This window comes from Bos mutus, chromosome 19, assembly GCF_027580195.1.
Source record: "Bos mutus isolate GX-2022 chromosome 19, NWIPB_WYAK_1.1, whole genome shotgun sequence".
NCBI classification, from domain to species: Eukaryota; Metazoa; Chordata; class Mammalia; order Artiodactyla; family Bovidae; genus Bos; species Bos mutus.
The window spans coordinates 11,771,825-11,788,029 of record NC_091635.1 but is presented as its reverse complement, the minus strand read 5'-3'; the positions used below and the strand labels follow the sequence as shown (position 1 = coordinate 11,788,029).

Genomic DNA, 16,205 nt, shown 5'->3' with positions numbered 1-16,205 from the left:
AGAAATCTGATTTTAGCTGGCTTAGAATATAAGAAAATTTGTTTTCTTGACAGAGATAGTAAAATGGTTACAACAGTTTTGAGCATTTCAGAGTATGCTGAAAAGGAAGAAGTGAAAGTAGTTTCTGCTTGTGTTTTATGTATTTCTTATATAGAAATAAGAATAGAGCCTCCAATTAAAATAACTCAGTTTTTTTTAATATAAATTTATTTATTTTAATTGGAGGCTAATTACTTTACAATATTGTATTGGTTTTGCCATACATCAACATGAATCCGCCACGGGTATACACATGTTCCCCATCCTGAACCCCCCTCCCACCTCCCTCCCTATACCATCCCTCTGGGTCATCCCAGTGCACCAGTCCCAAGCATCCTGTATCCTGCATCGAACCTGGACTGGTGATTCATTTCATATATGATATTATACATGTTCCAGTGCCATTCTCCCAAATCATCCCACCCTCTCCCTCTCCCACAGAGTCCAAAAGACTGTTCTATACACCTGTGTCTCTTTTACTGTCTTGTATACAGGGTTATCATTACCATGTTTCTAAATTCCATATATATGCATTAGTATACTGTATTGGTGTTTTTCTTTCTGGCTTACTTCACTCTGTATAATAGACTCCAGTTTCATCCACCTCATTAGAACTGATTCAAATGTATTCTTTTTAATGGCTGAGCAATACTCCATTGTGTATATGTACCACAGCTTTCTTATCCATTCATCTGCTGATGGACATCTAGGTTGCTTCCATGTCCTGGCTATTATAAACAGTGCTGCGATGAACATTGGGGTACACGTGTCTCTTTCAATTCTGGTTTCCTCGATGTGTATGCCCAGCAGTGGGATTGCTGGGTCACAAGGCAGTTCTATTTCCAGTTTTTTAAGGAATCTCCACACTGTTCTCCATAGTGGCTGTACTAGTTTGAATTCCCACCAACAGTGTAAGAGGGTTTCCTTTTCTCCACACCCTCTCCAGCATTTATTGCTTGTAGACTTTTGGATAGCAGCCATTCTGACTGGCGTGAAATGGTACCTCATTGTGGTTTTGATTTGCATTTCTCTGATAATGAGTGATGTTGAGCATCTTTTCATGTGTTTGTTAGCCATCTGTATGTCTTCTTTGGAGAAATGTCTGTTTAGTTCTTTGGTCCATTTTTTGATTGGGTCTTTTATTTTTCTGGAATTGAGCTGCAGGAGTTGCTTGTATATTTTTGAGATTAGTTCTTTGTCAGTTGCTTCATTTGCTATTATTTTCTCCCATTCTGAAGGCTGTCTTTTCACCTTGCTTATAGTTTCCTTTGTTGTGCAGAAGCTTTTAAGTCCCATTTGTTTATTTTTGCTTTTCTTTCCCATATTCTGGGAGGTGGGTCATAGAGGATCCTGCTGTGATTGATGTTGGATAGTGTTTTGCCTATGTTCTCCTCTAGGACTTGTATAGTTTCTGGTCTTACGTTTAGATCTTTAATCCATTTTGAGTTTATTTTTGTGTATGGTGTTAGAAAGTGTTCTAGTTTCATTCTTTTACAAGTGGTTGACCAGTTTTCCCAACACCACTTGTTAAAGAGATTGTCTTTAATCCATTGTATATTCTTGCCTCCTTTGTCAAAGATAAGGTGTCCATAGGTGTGTGGATTTATCTCTGGGCTTTCTGTTTTGTTCCATTGGTCATTATTTTTGTCTTTGTGCCAGTACTACACTGTCTTGATGACTGTGGCTTTGTAGTAGAGCCTGAAGTCAGGCAGGTTGATTCTTCCAGTTCCATTCTTCTTTCTCAAGATTGCTTTGGCTATTTGAGGTTTTTTGTATTTCCATACAAATTGTGAAATTATTTGTTCTAGCTCTGTGAAAAATACCGTTGGTAGCTTGATAGGGATTGCATTGAATCTATAGATTGCTTTGGGTAGTGTACTCATTTTCACTATGTTGATTCTTCCGATCCATGAACATGGTATATTTCTCCCCTATTAGTGTCCTCTTTGATTTCTTTCACCAGTGTTTTATAGTTTTCTATATATAGGTCTTTCGTTTCTTTAGGTAGATATATTCCTAAATACTTTATTCTTTTCATTGTAGTGGATAAATGGAATTCACGGTGAATGGAATTGTTTCCTTAATTTCTCTATTTTCTCATTATTAGTGTATAGGAATGCAAGGGATTTCTGTGTGTTGATTTTATATCCTGCAACTTTACTATATTCATTGATTAGCTCTAGTAATTTTCTGGTGAAGTCTTTAGGGTTTTCTATGTAGAGGATCATATCCTATGCAAACAGTGAGAGTTTTACTTCTTTTCCAATTTGGAATCCAATCCCCAATATGGATGGGGAACATGTGTACACCCATGGCGGATTCTTGTTGATGAATGGCAAAACCAATACAAAATTGTAGAGTAATTAGCCTCCAATTAAAATAAAAAAAAAAAGTCTCAGTGAGCTAAAGTCAAAAAAGTAGAAAAAAAAAGTAATTTTTTATGTATTTCAATGTAGAAAAGCCTTTTTTCTGGAAGCTCTCCAGCAGACTCTTGTCTCATTTGTTGGAATCAAGTTGCTTCATTCCTTACTTGGTAACTGGCAAGATGAATGAGATTGCCACATTTGGTTTAATTATTCTGGGATTGAAGAGATTTTGGATTGTCAATAGCTAGGGTAAGGATTAACTAGACAGATACTCTGGCATAGCAGTGGGATTTAGGAGATGGGAATAAGTAGGAGATGGGGGTAAGTGGAAGGGAAGCTGGGGATTGAGCATTTCATAGGGAGAAAGAAATGTTTGTGTACATAGGCCTGGAAAATAAGGGACAGAACAAGGGGATGGCAACTGAGCAAAATGACTATAAGGAATTTCAAAGAATGAGGTTGGCTAGAGAGTTGAGGGCTAGAAAATGTTTGTAAACACTATTAAGGAGTTAGAATTTTTCTTTTGTCCTGAGGACCAGGCATAACCATTGGGGAGTTTTACATCAAGAATTATAAGATTTATATTTTAGAATATGCATCAGATTCTAAGTATCATAACTTTGAAATTATAAATTTTATTTTCCCTCAGCTTGTATTTTATTTCTGTAGTAAAATGTTTTAAACTATTGTTAAAAAAATTAGGGGGGGCGATCTATAGTGTAAGAAGGGGCTTCCTTGATAGCTCAGCTGGTAAAGAATCACCTGCAATGCAGGAGACCCTGGTTTGATTCCCAAGTCAGGAAGATCCCCTGGAGAAGGAATAGGCTACCTACTCCAGTATTCTTGGGCTTCCCTGGTGGCTCAGACAGTAAAGAATCTGCCTGCAGTGCGGGAGATGTGGGTTCAATCCCTGGGTTGGGAAGATATCCTGGAAGAGGGCATGGCAACAGACTCCAGTATTCTTGCTTGGAGAATCCCCAGGGACAGAGGTGCCTGGTGGGCTACAGTCCATGGAGTCTCAAAGAGTCAGACACAACTGAGCAGCTAAGCATGCGTGCATGCATAGTGTAAGAAATGGACTGAAGTAGGGAGATCAACAGCCTTTCCCAGGGGATGACACACATGTGCCTAGGCCAGGGCCCTGAGAAAAGCAGAGGAAGTTAGCCAGACATCTAATAGAAGGTTTTATAGAAGGAAGCTTTCTAAAATGCCACCAAGAATCAAGTATTTAATGCTGTTTGTTGATTTAACAGTAAGGAAATTTCAGTGGAGTGAAGAGGGCAGAGGCCTTCTCGTGGTTGTTGGAGGGAGTGTTACTTGAAATGAGACACAGATCTTAAGTGTAAGTAAGAGGAGAAACAGAGAGGCTGGTAATGGGAGGAGGGGTTATAGTATTGAAAGTAGTTAATGTGAGCAAACCTAAGTGATTGATCCATCACTTAGTAATTAATTAGGTCATTTCTGTAATAATAGAATGATTGCTGTACTAAAATTCTTTAAAAGCTAGTGTAGTTCATGGTGGTGTCATTAACCCTCATTTAGCCACTAGAGGGCACCCCACACTCCTTACAATCCATGTGTCAATAACTGGTATATTCAGGCATTACTTTATTGATAGTTGCTTTGAGTATTAATTTAGCTGTTACATTTATCTTTACACAGTATTAACTTTTTATTGCTGTTCTTGTCATTGGCTCAGACAGTAAAGAGTCTGCCCACAATATAAGAGACCTGGGTTCGATCCCTAGGTCGGGAAGATCCCCTGGTGAAGGAAATGGCAACCCACTCTAGTATTCTTGTCTGGAAAATTCCATGGATGGAGGAACCTGGTGGGCTACAGTCCATGGGGTCACAAAGAGTTGGACACAAACTGAGCAACTAACACTTGCCATTAATTAATGTTTCTGGAGATATTAAAAATAGATTCTTGAGGCTTTCTCTCTATGAAAAGTAATCTGAAACTGGTGTGACAACCTGCTATTTTCAGACTAATGATTATCAAGTACTGTGACTAGCTGCCCATATCCAGAGAAAGAATAATATCAGGTAGGAACGGCAGTAGGTTTTGAAAGAAACTTTAGGAGATATGGGTTTCACTGTTGAATTATAAATTTTATAAATTTGTATTAATAAATGATATGTAACTTTTGCTGTATCTCTTTTTCATCACTCATGGTTGGTGTGCTCAAGAAGTATGTTTTATATTGTTTCCTACCTCTGGCAATGGTGTGAAAAATTTGTAGAATCTTGGAAGATTATATGTATCTTGTTATTGCCTTACCTTGATGGATATAGAAAGCGAAGAGTTGACTAACCAAATTCTTGGATTAATATTCTTTTACAGTAACAAAATTCTTATACAGTCTGTTTAAAACTTAGCTGCACAAGCTATATATTTTGTATGAACTTTCGGAAGGAATGAACCTGGTGCCTGTCTGACTTAGAAATTGATTGATCCATGGCAGTACCGTATCATTTATCATTTAGTGCTTAAGAATGTGAGTTTTGGAGAATATCTTTGTTTACCTCCCTGAGTCTACTACTGTTATTATCCATGTGACTTTTAACAGTTATTTAAACTTCATCTTGTTTCATTTCTAGGGTAAAACCTTGTGCCTAGAAAGTGTTCAGAATGGTCAGTGTTTTATTGTTTGTAGTAGCAAAAACATTGGAAGCCATCAAATATTTTATGAAGGTAATAGATGAATTGTGACAGGTAAAAATGAATAAACAGAAGACAGATGTGAAAAGGAATATATAAAAGAACAATGTTGATGGTACATATGGTATATCATTTAAAGAAAGTAAATATGGCTGAATGATAGGATCTGACAAGGTAGAATGATAGGCTCTTATCCTTGTAAGACTTTTATACATTTAATACAAAGACAGTAAGGGAAGTCTAATAGAAGAAACTTGAACTGGCCTAGAATATCATGCTAGTAATCATATATGTAATATGATATATCTGTAATATATAGCAGTTATACTCTTACACTGTTAATATCTGTGAAGAGAAAGTAGGAAAGCATCATTTGAACCATTGATGCTTTTCATAAAACTTTGATTTTGCTCATCATAGTAGCATCTTTATGTATTTGAAAAATAGTGAATATGTGACATTTTAATATTTATTTAACCATGTTTTGTACACTATGTTTTGAGTTTTAGGCTTAAAAACAAGTATGATTTTCACAGGTGTTAGAGAAATTAAGGATTCCACCTATAGGAAAAAAAAACTAAAGACTTGCATGATTGATTCAGAATGGATGATGAGGACATTGCAGACAAAAAAAAATTGTGTACTTTAAACTTTTAAGGATAATCCAATTAATTAAATTTGATCAAAATTTTTAATAGACTAAGGTAATCTTTCATGGTAGGGATTTCAATCAGCTGTTGTAAAGCTTTTAAGTGGATCTGATATCAGTCAAAATTTAGGGATCCGGGAAAGCTAACTTAGTATCAGGGAATAGCCTTACCAGTGGTTTAAAGTACATGGGCTTTGTGGTAGCTGTTCTGATGTTCTTTTACATGGATTCTTGCCTAGTTTTTGTATTTGTGGCTTTCAAAGTGTTTTTTTTTAAACCACAACCCATAATCAGAAATATTTTACATTATGACCCTCTGTATACTTAATACACTTCATAGAAAGAAGCATGTATGTAAGCATAAAGAGAAACATGTTCCTTACTCGGAGCCCAGTGGCCTTTCCTAAGTATTCAGAAGTATTTGGTGTTAATGATCTACCTTTCTTTAACACCGTCCTGCCATCTTGCTTCTATGATCAGAAAAAAGTAATGAGAATACATACTTGCTTTGGTTAAAACTTCAAGTGATAGCAAAATGTACAAAGCAGAAAGTAAAAAATCTCATAATCCCATGCTTCAGAGTTAACCATTTCGGTGTATTGGTATCATGTTTCAGACATTTCTATTTCTATACAAACATACCCTCACTTTTTCTTCTTAAAGACAAATGGGCTCATTCTGTAGATACTTTTTTAAAACTTAACAATAGATTGCTCATTTCATTCCAGTATTTATTACTGGTACTTTTCTTGCTATTATTCTCTGACCCTAGAATGGTAAGTGCTGTAAATCAGTGATCTCTGATGTCCTGTTCTCTGTCATATCCTTTTACGTACAGCAGTGCCTTCTCTAGGTAGATAATCAATGTCTGTTTGTTTAATGAATGAAAACCATTTAATGAGCTGAGAATTCTGTTATTTACTGATCTGAAACAAACACAGTCAGATGACGCTGCATCTGACCCTGCTCTATGGGGTATTTATCTTATAATAAAAGAATCAGAGGTGTGAATTCCTTTTGCAGTAAAGAAATGGAAAAGAAGTCCACGTGATAGAGGGACACAGGGGCTAGTTAGAATTGGGTAGCCAAGTGAAATCTTTCTCAGAGGTAACATTTTGGCTGAGTTCTGACTATAACAAAGGGAGAAGCGCCTTTGAAACAGAGGAAACAGCGGTACCAAGGTCACTAGTCAGAAACTTTGTCATTTTTGCCCCATAAGGCTGACTTTTTTCATTGGTTTTCTGCAACATTGACTTGCGTTGTTTTGACCGTTGTTTAGCAACAGTTCCTAAGCATAGCAGTCACTAGTCACTTGTGGCTATTAGAATTAAACAAGATTAAAAATTCAGTTAATCAGTTGTATTGGGTTGGCCAAAAAGTTCTCAAACTTTTTGAGAACCAAGTACTAGCCATATTACAAGTGGTTGGTGGCTACCATGTTGGAGAACGTAACTATAGACCATCTCCAATTGCAGAAAGTTCTGTTGCACAGCACTACTTTGAAACACACCAGAATATAAAGTACTTGAGAGACTTTGTTTTGTTCACTGCTGAACTCCCAGTGTCTCCACATAAAGACTGAATAAATACTTGTTAAATGATAAGATGAATAAATGGATGGATGGATGGTTGGAGGTCAGCACAACTGTTCCCAGAGAGGCAATAAGAAAATGCATAAGCTCTCAGATGAGAAAAAGCTTGTTGTGTTTAAAGAACAGAAAGAAGAATGACTGGGATGAGAGAGAAGAGTGACAGGTTGAGATCAATATAGAGAAATTGACAACTTGACCCTGATAGGCAATGTTAAACATTTGAGTTTTAAGTGCAGTGGGAAGCAATGAAAAGATGTGTGTAGCCAATAGTAGCGTGATCTCATCTGGATGCCTTTTTAAAGCTGTTTCTTTCATTTTACTGTTTTTTGAGAGTTTAATAAGGTGGTAGGCAGGACAGTTTATTAAACTTGGTATTTGAGTAAGTAAACTGCTTGAAATCCAGATTATTTCGTTTATAATGTTAGCACTAGCATCCTTGTTTTATGTTTGTTTTAATAATCATCTTACTTATAAGCAGGAACTTATAGGCAAGAACTTGTTTTTGTTTTTCCAGTGAAGGTGGTGTTTTTAAAGCTCATCTCACTTTCCCAAAAGATTATCCCCTTCGGCCTCCTAAAATGAAATTCATTACAGAAATCTGGCATCCAAATGGTAAGTTTATCTGGTTTTACATTTGCAAGTATGACAGCCTGTCACTGAAGTTTTCAAGGTCATAAGATGTAGTTCTCAGTGAAATTGTGTTGGAATTTTTATGATAGGTTTATTGTGTTTGTTATATACATGGTCTTGGATTAGATTCCTTCTAAAAGAAAGAGTAACGGATCAAATGGAAAAAGTTTGTTGATTTACTTAGTTCTCAGCTATGATGTTCACAGCTGAGATGTTCATGAGTTCATGGGTGATACTCAGCATTTAATAGGGCTCTTAAAATTGAGATTATTTCTAAGGTATGATGTGATTCATTGGCTATTACAGAGAACATAGAAGTAGTTAAACTTGGATTTTTAATTATTATTTTCTCATCTTAGCTCCTAGACTATGGACACTCTTAACTGTTTATGTATATTCTTCATAAGGAAAAGGAATGTTTTACCTATGTCATAAGATGATTGATAGGGTCAAATGAGATAAAACTCTGTGTGTTTAGATCTTTGGAAAATATCTAACAGTGCTGTGCATCAAATGGTGACATTGACTTTTTTACCTGAAGTTGTACAACCATTTAAAATTCACTTTGTGAGCCAAAGGCTAGTCTAGATAAACTATGTTTATACATAGTCTCTCTGAACTTTTGGCCTTGTTTTGTATGATTGAGCTTGCAAGAATTTCTTTCGTAAGTATTTTGACTATAAGTATTTTGTAATCAGTGTTGTTTTTTTAGACTATTACACCAGTCTGCGTTCTACTTCTCATAACCCAGACATTGTGTTGCAAGGAAGAGAAACCCTTCTATATTAGTTTAAGCAAAAATCAGTGAGAGTAATGGATGCATGAATAAACCAAGGCTTTGTTACAAGGAAATGTAATAGAACTCAGTGACCTGAAAAACAGTTGAGTCTTAGAAGAGACTAGAACTGATGAATGGAAAACTATTGGGAATCAAGGAGGCCACCATATTTCATCACATCTTAGGTAGCAGTGATCACAGAAGACATAGTATGCACCAGTATGAAGGGGAAAAAAGAATTTCTTTCTGGTAGAACACGTTAATGATAGCCCTGCACAATGTATGGGTGCATGAATCGACCACATCTGCCCATTGTTGCTTGGGCATATGTTCATTTCTTCCTAGGCTCTTGGCAGTTTCCCCTGCCTTCTCTTGAATTATTCAGTGTGTAATAGTCAATTTTTTTGCACCCGTTTGAAAGGAAAATGTAACAAAAAGTTTCTGAATGCTGTCTTTTGCGTGAATTAGGCAATTTACCAAGAGGTAAAGCCTCTTGGAGCCTTAGTTTCTTTGTGAGTTACATGAGAGCATATAGAAAAGCAATACATGGACTCTAATTATTAAGAGGAATGATAGCACTGGCCTTTTCACTCAATTATCAGCTCAATTATTTCACTCAGTTATCTTGCCTTTAAAAAAAATACTACAATTTTAATAGGTAATAGGTATTAAGCATAAAAGCCTCATTCTAAGAGGTTTAAAATGTTTTCTATATGTTTAAAATGAAATGACATGAGGTTAAAATTTTAAAGATGCTAAATTATAACAATTTCTATAAAAGGAAAATGGATCTTAAATCGATTCTCTGATAGAATTTTGTACAAACATTTGATATTAAATGTTCTCAAAAACATATGACTTCCTTTTCTCAAGGAAAAATTTATATTATGTGGTAAGTGAGGAAAATATCTTAACACTGTATTATCATTTTCTGTTCAACTTTATAGTGCTGTTACAAGTTTTACTGTTGTTATTCTTGCTTCTTGATCTGGTTATTTCATTTTAGTTAATAGATTATATTAGAAGGTGTAGGTGAGTTGGGATAAGGAGCGTTAATTGTAGAATAGCTCATGTACAGTACACTGAAGGCATGGGTCTTAAATGTTGCATTCACTGCTAAACTCTCTGTGTCAAGTGTGGGTGCCTGGCATACAGCATGCATTCAGAAAGCATTAGTTGTAGAGCCACAATGCATACAAACTTTGATGCTGGTTCCCCAGAGGTGAAAAATACGCTTTAACATTATACCTATCATAAATTTGTTGGACTTTAGGTAGGAAGTCAGAAATGAACATAAGTATTATTATTGGTTTTTATAGGATTTGCAGATTTGGTTGTGTAATGTAAAGAGGTTAGTAGAATATAGGACTCCATTCCCCCTTTTGATCAACAATTAATTTATGGCTTGGATTTTAAAATAGGTTTATAGATTAGAGACCTAATGAATGTATGCTGATGAGTTTTCACTGGCAATATAACATGGTCTTTTTGGAGAAGGGAATGGCAACCCACTCCAGTATTCTTGCCTGGAAAATCTCATGGGTAGAGGAGCCTGGCAGGCTACAGTCCATGGGGTCGCAAAGAGTTGGACACTTCACTTTGTGGATTTGTGTGTGTTTTTTTCCCTGAAAATATAATTTTGCCTTTATGTGATTTAAAAAGTATTTTATGATGTTATTTTTCATTTTTTTCTTAGGAAAGTCTTAGACCTCTGACTATCAACAATTTCAATCAGTAAGTTGCTAGGGAAACTAGGAAATCATACAGAAACTCAGTTCTGATGTTTGGACCATATACTTTGTATAAATGAACAGATTCAATAGATACCATTTATTTCATTATATTTATTACATGTAAATGCTAGGTACCATCTACATATTAACTTGAAATTTTGCAGAAATGAAAAACATGGCTTACATTTCTTTTGGCTTTGTCAGGTGGATCCTATTTGGTAAAATCTCTGGTCTTCCTAAAAGGTTAACAGGTTCCATTTTGGACATTAACTTCTGTATGTATTCAGTGGAACAGTGTGGTACTGAATCTTACACAGATACCATGGGAATCAGGATCATATCAACTAATATGTATTTTATGTATAGCCAATTTTTTAAAGTATTTGAAACTGGAATCTTACTCTCTAATTTTGCAGTTGATAAAAATGGTGATGTATGCATTTCTATTCTTCACGAACCTGGAGAAGATAAATATGGTTATGAAAAGCCAGAGGAGCGCTGGCTGCCTATTCACACCGTGGAAACCATCATGATTAGTGTCATTTCTATGCTGGCAGACCCCAATGGAGACTCACCTGCCAATGTTGATGCTGCGGTAAGGACACATCTGCTCTCCCCTTTAATTAAGCTTGATTTAAACTATATACTTTTATATGTATGTGTTTGTGGACGTGTATTGATATATCTGTTTATTTTCATTTATTTTTCTCATAAATCTTATTTTACTGCCAAATAGTTGTACCTTTTAAGAATAAGGATGCTATCCTACATAATTGTAAAACTATTATTATACTTAATATCTAGTCGCTATTAGGTCCATATTATTTGCAAGCATTTATTTTTGAGACTTTGAGACCTAACAAAACGTTGGATTACCCTATACCCTACACATAGATTTACCATTGTGGAGATTTTGCAACGTTGTTGTTATTATTAACATTATTGTCATTATTATTTGCTAAACTGAGAAGGCTTTACAGATCTTTATATTTAAATACTTCAGCATGTAGCTCTTAAGAACAAAGAGAGGGGGCGAGAGAGAATCCAGAATTTAGGAACTTATTGTATTTTGTATTCATGTTTTATTTATTTATTCATTTATTTTTACTTAGTTTTTATTTTTTAAAGGATGGTGTTTCCTATCATTTTATTATAGGTTTCTCATTTTTACATTATTGCTTTTATTTTATTTTTCAATCTTCCTTCTTTTCCTTTTAAAAAAATTATTTGTTTTTTGTTCCTGTTTTTTTTGCCTGCACCATGTGGCATATAGAATCTTAGTTCCCTGATCAGGGATTGAACTTGTGGCCCTGCAGTGGAAGCGTGGAGTCTTAACCACTAGGGAAGTCCTGTATTCATGTTTTATTAGTCTTTTTTTTAATCTAGAATAGTCCTAGTTCCTCAGTCATCTATCCCTCTTTAAAAATCCTTTTGTTCTAATTCTTGGAACCTTTGTTAGGATATGTGAAAGCCAGCAGGTTAAATTCACCTTTTTTTTTCCCTCTTGTTAATTCAGGTCTACATAAAAACTTGGGGGTAAAAATCTTACTTGTAGAAAAACACTACATATATAACCACCTTTCATTTGATCTTAGCCAAAAGGCCAAGAAGCGCTATAACCACCCTTCAAATCTCTGACTTTGAATTTTTGAATTTAGTAATTGAAGTAAACACTGACAGAAAATCATTCTAACTTTATGCTTAGTCAAGTCAACATAAGGGATGTATGTGTGCAGAATTGGTTCTCCTTAGGAGTGTGTGAGTGGTAAGCCAGATACTAAACTAAGAGTGAAAAAAAAAGTAAGAGTGAGTTGGAGGAAGAGAGGTGTCAAATGCCAAAATGAAGAAGTAATTACTTTCCATACCGAATACCCATACCTGGAGCTCAAATTCTAGTGGTCTTCAGATATTTTTATAAAATCTGTATATCATCATTATTACTTTAGGAAGGTATTAAAATTTGGGGTGTGTGTAGAAGGAAAGGCCAAACTTTCTGTCATTCAGTTTTCAACCCCACTTTTTAGTGGCTTCAAGCTGCCATTCCCAAACTTTAACTTTGGGGCTCTCTTCAGTAGGTCCTTTCCCTCTTTGCTGGGGTCCCACTGAGACTTCCCTAGGCCGCTGCTTTCTCTGCTCTGCCGCACGTTTCATTGTTCTTTCATCTACCTTTGGTCTTCCAGGAAAAATTTCTCCCCATTATTAGATGACTTCACTGCCATTTTCTTTGGTCGTGAGGATTTATATCTTACAAAAGTAATTCCAGGGACTTCCCTGATGGCCCCAGTGGTTAAGATTTCATGCTCCCAATGCAGGGAGCACAGGTTCTAGAATTAGGATCCCACATGCTACATGGTGCACTCAAATAATAATAATTCCATATGATCTTTTTAATACCTTTCTACCTGATCCCCCTTGCTCTCAGTCTTAATTCTCTCTGCTGAGTGTGCTTTTTAGGTGATTTTTTTTCTCCTTTGTTTTGACCTCCCCTTTTTACTGGAATTGCTCTTCCTTAAAATGTCTTAGAAATGATAATGAGGTAATTAGAGACAATAACATTTTATTCACAAATACTTTATCAAATATCTACAAATCTCTCTGCATTTCCACATTATAGTTTACCTCATCATTTACTATAATGATTGGCTTACTGGGGTGCCTTGCTTTGAGGGGAAAAAATTGTTCAGATCTCTTCCTCTGCAAGAACAAGTGTTGAAGGTTTCTACAGTCTTTGCTGTCCCTACATGGATGATACAGGGAAAAAAATAGGCCGGGCATTTTAGTGAGAAGTTCCTGCTATTTACATGCTAAATACAAATCAGCTCTCTTCTCATGTGAAAGTATGCTGGTGCTCTTTTGTGTTCCCTTTTCATGTGCCTGGCAGTAATAGTGTTATTGTTACTGTCATGTCCTGGCCCCTCCCCCACTAGAAATACTACTCAGTATCATCTCAATATGATGCACTACACCCATCTACTTGATATAGGAGGCACAGTTCTGTCTACTTTATTTTCTGGGTGCTTCCAGTAGAGAGTTGGTGATCCTCCAGATAGCCTGGATATCTTATTTGTAAGCAGCAGCTTTCTTTTCAGTGTAATACAAAATTGCTAAAGCTTTTTAGGGCCCTTTCCTTTTTCAAAGAGACTTTGCCTATAGAAGTAATTTGTATGTATCCTGGCAGAGTGCCTTGCAAAAGTGTTTTCAATCTTATCAACTGTTTAACATTTTAAACGTGTTCACATTGCCAAAGCATTACATTCAGAATTAAAGTAGGTATTTGAGGTAAGAGGAGTTTGCATAAAATCACTTGCTATTACTTTTGTACTTACAGAAAGAATGGAGGGAAGACAGAAATGGAGAATTCAAAAGGAAAGTTGCCCGCTGTGTAAGAAAAAGCCAAGAGACTGCTTTTGAGTGACATTTATTCAACAGCTGTAACTTCACTTATTTCAGGGTAAGTTCATTTAAAAAAATCATCCTACTCTTTTACCTTTTTTATACATGACATAGTGTTTTTAGAAAATGTGTGATTTGGGGATTTGAATTGCTTGTTTACATTGGCTTCATTTTTCAGTGGTAGTGTCCAGTAATCTGCTGTTTCTCAGCAGATTAGTGTCATCTACTTGCTTTTTCCTTCAGTAAATCTAGCTGTTTTTAACTAGATATTCCGTGTTAAACTGATTTAGTATGGTAGTAGTTCACTGTTGGTAAAATTTCTCATTATAGAGGGTTTTTTTGTTTTTGCTTTTGTTTTTGCTACATTTTCTTTGTTTTTACCTTTTGGTCTGCCATCTTTGACTAAACTAGGCACTGAAATTTCTTATATTTTCTCATACTGTGCTGTATATGGTAAAGATTGACTTAAGTTTTTCCTAGTTTTTTTAAAAAAAGAAAGACCATAGTTTGTAATATATTGATAAGACCATTAAATATCTACCTTTCTTGTTTTAATTGGTCTTTATCTCTTTGCTCATTACTTACAGGGCCAGTAGGAAAATTTTTCCTTTTCTTGTATACCATCTGTCCACAAGTCTGCTTTAAGTCTATCAAGGAGCCAAAGATAGTAGGTACCCATCTGGCTTAGCAGAAGACACGGTGTAGATGAATTGACCAAATGTGTGATATTTAAGTTCTTTGGCTTTTCTTTCTTTAAATTAAATATTGAGGTGATAAAACCTACTTATGAAACGTAGCATCGAAAAAAGTCAGAGTACATGCTATATATCTTTGTACCGGCCACCTATTTTAAGAAAAAGAGCTTTATTATTAACTTACATCTCCTACATTCCCCTCCTCTACCAATACTTTTTCCATATTCCCAATTCTGTGTTTATCATTGTTTTTCTTCACAATTTCATCAATTTTTATTCCTAAACAACATATTGCATGTTTTTGAGCTGAATATATGTGGAATTATAATGTCTTTTTTGGGTCATATTCTTTTGTGACTTTGTTGCTCAACATTATATTGTTGCAATTGTCCTTTGTTATGTACAGTTATATTCCATGTTCTCTGTTATGTAGTATTTCATTAGATAAATTTACTCTTGGTTCTCATTTCATTATTTCTCTAGAGTGGGGTTTTTGTTTGTTTTTTTGTTATTGTTGTTTTTGCTTATTCTTGTTTCTGTTTTTGTTTTGTTTTTATTTGGGGGAGGCTGTTTCTTGTTTTTGGCTGTACTGCCTGATTCCTAGGATCTTAGTTCCCCAGTCAGGGATTGAACCTGGGCCTACGGCAGTGAAAACACTGAGTCTTAATCACTGGACCACCAGGGAATTTCCCTATTTTGCTTTGTTTTCGCTATTACAGAGAATGTAGCTATCCTTGTTTCTTGTAGATGTACTAAAAGAGTTTCTCTGGGGTGTATACCTAGGGGTGGAATTAAGTTAAAGGTGTATACACATCACTTTAACTAGATAATGCCAAATTATTTTTAAAAATATTGGATCTATTTATACCCCTGTTGGCAAGGACAAGGGTTCTATTTGCTCCATATTGTCTTTAACATTTGATATTATCAGACTTCTGCAAAGTCTTGTTTGTTTTCCCAGTTTTTTCTTTTGGGTCTTCACTGCGGTGGACGGGCTTTCTCTAGTTGTAGCGTGCAGGCTTAGTTGTCCTGCGGCATGTGGAATCTTCTGTAACCAGGGATCAAACCTGCAGTCCTTGAATCGGAAGGCAGATTCTTAACCACTGGACCACCAGGGAGGTCCTTCCCCAAAGTTTTTGATCTAGTATCAGATGAGATGTCATTACAGACTTGATGTGTGTTGCCCTAGTTACAGTGCAGTTGCATGCTATAATGTGTTTGACCATGGATACTTCCTCTGTGAAGTGCTTTTTCTGGTCTTTCCTATTTTTCAGTTAGGTTATTGATTTCTATCCTTGTCAGTTTACTTTCTTTATAGTATCTTTGGGTGAACAGAGGTGCTTAATTGTAATGCAGTTGAATTTTAATTTTTTCCTATATGGATTTTACTTTCTGTGTCTTAGATTCTTCCCTGCCACCAGAAAGTTATTATTGTAGGATGAAGTAAGAGGACAAAGGGAGAAACAAAATCTTCCCGCTCCCACAGATCAGCTACATGGCCACATTCTGTACCACCAGGCAAAAGGATTCTGTCTTTTGGTTCTGTATCAAGGGTAGAGGGACTGTATTAATTCCCTTGCTATTTTACAAATTACCCCGTTCAATGACCTAAAACAACATCTGTTATCTCGTCCACGTTGAATCTTCTGGCTCTGGGGTCATCATAAT

The 16,205-nt window shown here is 35.7% G+C and overlaps 1 protein-coding gene across 2 annotated transcripts in view; it reads left to right on the top strand.

Moving 5' to 3' along the window:
* UBE2G1 (ubiquitin conjugating enzyme E2 G1) overlaps window positions 1-16,205 on the top strand; it is an 89,982-nt gene that overhangs the window by 62,526 nt on the left and 11,251 nt on the right. For both annotated transcript variants that reach the window (XM_070389251.1, XM_070389250.1), the window contains exons 3-5: window positions 7,823-7,920; window positions 10,866-11,044; window positions 13,778-13,900. In XM_070389251.1, the coding sequence (XP_070245352.1) occupies window positions 7,823-7,920; window positions 10,866-11,044; window positions 13,778-13,864 (364 nt within the window). In that variant the 3' untranslated portion in view covers window positions 13,865-13,900. The remainder of the gene's footprint in view (window positions 1-7,822; window positions 7,921-10,865; window positions 11,045-13,777; window positions 13,901-16,205) is intronic.